The sequence below is a fragment of the Pipistrellus kuhlii genome, unplaced genomic scaffold (genome assembly GCF_014108245.1).
Source record: "Pipistrellus kuhlii isolate mPipKuh1 unplaced genomic scaffold, mPipKuh1.p scaffold_m20_p_13, whole genome shotgun sequence".
In the NCBI taxonomy this organism is placed as follows: Eukaryota; Metazoa; Chordata; class Mammalia; order Chiroptera; family Vespertilionidae; genus Pipistrellus; species Pipistrellus kuhlii.
Window position 1 is genome coordinate 4,012,812 of NW_023425438.1, and position 4,347 is coordinate 4,017,158.

At 52.6% G+C, this 4,347-nt stretch overlaps 1 protein-coding gene across 1 annotated transcript; it reads left to right on the top strand.

Annotated features, from left to right (window-relative positions):
* Positions 1 to 3,365: 3,365 nt before the first annotated feature.
* On the top strand, positions 3,366 to 4,088 carry LOC118717734 (extensin-2-like). Its single transcript, XM_036436103.1, has one exon. The coding sequence runs from the start codon at positions 3,366 to 3,368 to the stop codon at positions 4,086 to 4,088; it is 723 nt and encodes a 240-aa protein (XP_036291996.1).
* The last annotated feature ends 259 nt before the right edge of the window (positions 4,089 to 4,347 follow it).

Sequence of the window (4,347 nt, forward strand, 5' to 3'; positions counted from 1 at the left end):
CCCAGCATTGTTCCCGAACAAAACCACAAGCAGGAAAGAAAGGGTCCCTCTAGATATTGGTCCCTCTGGGATCCCAGGATTTCAGGGTCCAAATAAGAACAGACTGACTCCAGTAATACTGTCAGGAATGAATCTGAAGTCTGTGAGCTATGTTGGGACCCATGTGTCCTCTAGAGGCCATGAAATAGACCCAACTCAGTCTACTTCCTGGTTTGACCCTTGTGAAAGCCTCTATGTACTATTTTCCTACTACAACCTTTTGTGATGGGGGACACACATCCCCTGAGCCTCCTACGGAAGAAGAAAGCAGATTTCACCTGCAAAATTATCTGATATTGAAGCCTGGCACCATGGCCTGACCCCGGGATGAAGCACTTGAGGAAGGAAGGCAGTGTCGGTTCAGGACCAGGGAATGCTGAAGATCTGGGCCAAGGCCTGTCCTTCCTAAGGCCCCATTTCTTCAGCAATAGAAGCAGGAGAATGATCTAAATTGGTGTCTCTTAAGCACACATCAGAATCAACCTGGGAACATTTTCCTAAATATGACCCCACCCTCCAGACAACTGGATCTTAGGTGACCTAGGCATAGTAAGTTAAAAAAGTTCCCCAGCTAATTCTCTGCACTCCAACGGCCTGTAGTTCCGTGTACAGAACTTAACGCTCTCCCCCAGGATGCTGTCCACAAGTTTGTTTCCTGACAACAGCCTGGTTAAAGTATTTGGCTATAGCCAAGGCTGGCCTACACATCAGAGATAAAACCATGCCCCTAAGGCTAAGCCATCCAGTGGGGCCACAGCCACCTCTGCCCAGGCCAGCACAACTAAGCTGGAAAGAAAGGTGTCCCTCACCTGTCCCCTCTTCCATGATTCCCAAGGCCCTGCCTTTTCTCTTCCCCATCACACTGACTATATTCCCTCTCCTGGTCACTCAGTGGGGGAGGAGAGTCTATGTGTCTTCTATGTCAATGCACCACTTCCTTTCTGGTCATGCAGACTAGACAATTCAGAATCTTCTTTCTTCACCTCTTGGCTTTCTGACTTTAGGGATCTCCTGCCTTGGTAAAGAAAGCCCAGCACAGAGGAGTATGTGTACATTTACTGGCATATAAGTGGATCCACCGCTTTCATTGGAATCTGAAAAGGTTTATGGTCCAAGAAAAGTAGGTAGACACTGTCTACCAAGCTGCCAAATGGTTGTCCTGCACCACCACTTTGCATTCTGACCAACATGACCCTGAGGGCAGGGATTATGTCTGCAGCACCTCTGTTTCCCCATCGTCCTGCTTGGTGTCTGCCACAGAGGAGGAAGTTCCATGCATGTTGACTTGAATTGGTAGCCACAGCCCAGAACGATTTCAACAGCATAGAAGCTATGCCTCCCTCATGGGCTGGAAACTGAGAGAAAACGTTTGGCTCCCTCCGAGCAAGATAACAGCCTCTAACTCTGAAGGAAGCCTTCCATGTGATCCACTTTGCCAATGCCAGCGAGCCAAGTGAAGATGCCTCCAGCCCGTGGGAGGGACTTGGGGACACGGTGCCAGCTGCTGCAGGTGATTCACTCGCAGGCATGACCGTGCACCTGTCAGTGCCAAACCATCTTTCCACTGAACCAACTACAGAATCAGGGCCCCTGGTTGGATTGGGGGGGAGCTCAATGCCAAAATTTCCACCAGCCCAACGCTTTCTGCCAATCATTACTCCAGTCTTGGGCTCCCCTACAGATGCCGAGATGAATGCGTCTTGTTCCGAGATGTTTATAGCTCAAGTTCCAGAGACAACTTGGAGGGCTCTCAGGCTGTAATCTACTTAAGACAAAAATCCATGACGTGTCCTTGGACTCCAGTGGCTTCCCGGGGGCATTCCAACTTGAACTTCAGAATATTTTATCTTTCCTGCTTGTTGTGTGTCCAGGTGAGAGACCCAAGAGGTGGGCCAGAAGATGACCAGACGAGCAAAAATGCAAAACATATATTTATGAAGGGAAGAATCCTGGGTCCTGGAATCCCATTCCTCGGGTCATTTCCAGCAGCGGAATGCAAGCACGGAGAGATTTACAGAGGAACCAATGCCTCACTCATTACCTGGTGCCTCCCCCGGACTGGGGATGGGCAGGGCCAACTTCTCAATGCCCCAAGAACCTGAACTCAGTGCCTCCCAGACCATAGTAGTTAATAACATGGGTCCCAGGTCAAGCCTACGTGGGGATCCAGACATACTTGGGGCAAAATTCCCAGAAACCTAACTGCATAAAGAACTGAACTGCTTTCAAGAAGAAAATTGGTCCTCAGACAGGAGTCATAGTATAGATGGATGTACGATTTCTGTCCCTTAGAAAAGGATGGGTCTGAATGGACCTAAGATCTTCTTCTGTCCAGTTACATGGATTTGTGTCTATTGTCTCTAAATCTTTAAGACAAGCTGGTAGCTGAACAGGTCACAGACCAGTGCTCAGTGTCCACACCAGTGCTATGTCTGGCAGAACCACAGTCCCTGATTGGGGGGCGGGGGGGGAAGGGGAGCAGGGCAGCAGGGAGGCTGTGGTGACCACGGAAGATTTCAGCAGACAGAAGCCCTGCTTAGCAGTGTGCCAGAGCCCATGGTGAGAGAGAAGCTCGGTGAGATGGGCAGCGGCTCCTAGGAGCAGTGGAAGCACAAAGTAGCAGGCGACACACTTATGAGCACACACCAGACAGGCTGGGGATGCACATATGTCTGGTGGGGACTTTGCAAGGGAGTCAAGACCTTATGAACAGATGGGGGAAATTCGGATTATTGTGATTTAATTCTCAGTGTGGCTTTGTGAGCACATATTGGGAAGCTGATCTCAAGCTCTATGAGCAAAAGTGAGGGTGCTGGGCTAGAAGGCCCAGATTGGCCTCCTGTGGCCTTAACTTTCCAGACCCAAAGATGGGAAGCTCCCTTAGAAAGCAGATGCAGGCAGGCTGAGCTGCTTCTTCATAACCCTTGGCCTCTGAGCCCTTGAGTGAACCCAGTGCCTGGGCCTCCGATTAGGGGGGAATTAGGATGAGAGTTCCTGGCTGCTGCTCCATCACAGGGCACAGAGGCGTCTCAGGGGCCTGCGTGGGCTAGAGCCCAGGCCCCTCACTGCTGAGCAGGGTAGCCACTGGTGAGCACTATCTCCTGAGCCACGCTCCCATCATGAAGGCCTCAGCCTCATGAACTCATCGAACCCTAATCGCCTCCCAAAGGCCTCACCTCCTAATAGCATCCCTTTGGGGCTTAGGGCTTCAACAAATGAATTTGGGGGACACAAGCATGCCATCCCTAAGATCACTCTCTCCCTGGCACCCAAGGCTCCAGCTGCATAAACATCTTTCAATTCCTTGGACCCACCATGGACCCACCATGGACCTACATGGACCCACCACAGACCCACCATGGACCCACCATGGACCCACCATGGACATACATGGACCCACCATGAACCCACCATGGACATACATGGACCCACCACAGACCCACCATGGACCTACATGGACCCACCACAGACCCACCATGGACCCACCATGGACCTACATGGACCCAGCACAGACCCACCATGGACCCACCATGGACCTACATGGACCCACCATGGACCTACATGGACCTACATGGACCCACCACAGACCCACCATGGACCCACCATGGACCTACATGGACCCACCACAGACCCACCATGAACCCACCATGGACCCACCATGGACCCACCATGGACCTACATGGACCCACCACGGACCCACCATGAACCCACCATGGACCCACCATGGACCTACATGGACCCACCACAGACCCACCATGGACCCACCATGGACCTACATGGACCCACCACGGACCCACCATGAACCCACCATGGACCTACATGGACCTACATGGACCCACCACAGACCCACCATGGACCCACCATGGACCTACATGGACCCACCACAGACCCACCATGAACCCACCATGGACCCACCATGGACCCACCATGGACCTACATGGACCCACCACGGACCCACCATGAACCCACCATGGACCTACATGGACCCACCACAGACCCATCATGGACCCACCATGGACCTACATGGACCCACCATGGACCCACCATAGACCCACCATGGACCCACCATGCCTGGGTACTTTGGCATCTGCCATTCCCATTGCCACAAACACTTTGTCCTGGCTCCCTGGAGACATAGCATCCTTTTGTGGCCTCCAGGACTAGGTTAGGTGCCCTCTTGAGTGCTTGCACCATCCCCTGTGCCATCACACTTGGGCACTGCTCACTCGGCTGTCCTCCTCACCACACAGCATGTACCAAAGAGGAGGCTTACGCCCTGCTGGCTCACTGTTGCACCCCCCAATGCCT

Excerpts from the sequence above, each read along its gene's own strand:
- LOC118717734 (XM_036436103.1), top strand. The coding sequence starts at position 3,366 with ATGGACCTACATGGACCCACCACAGACCCACCATGGACCCACCATGGA.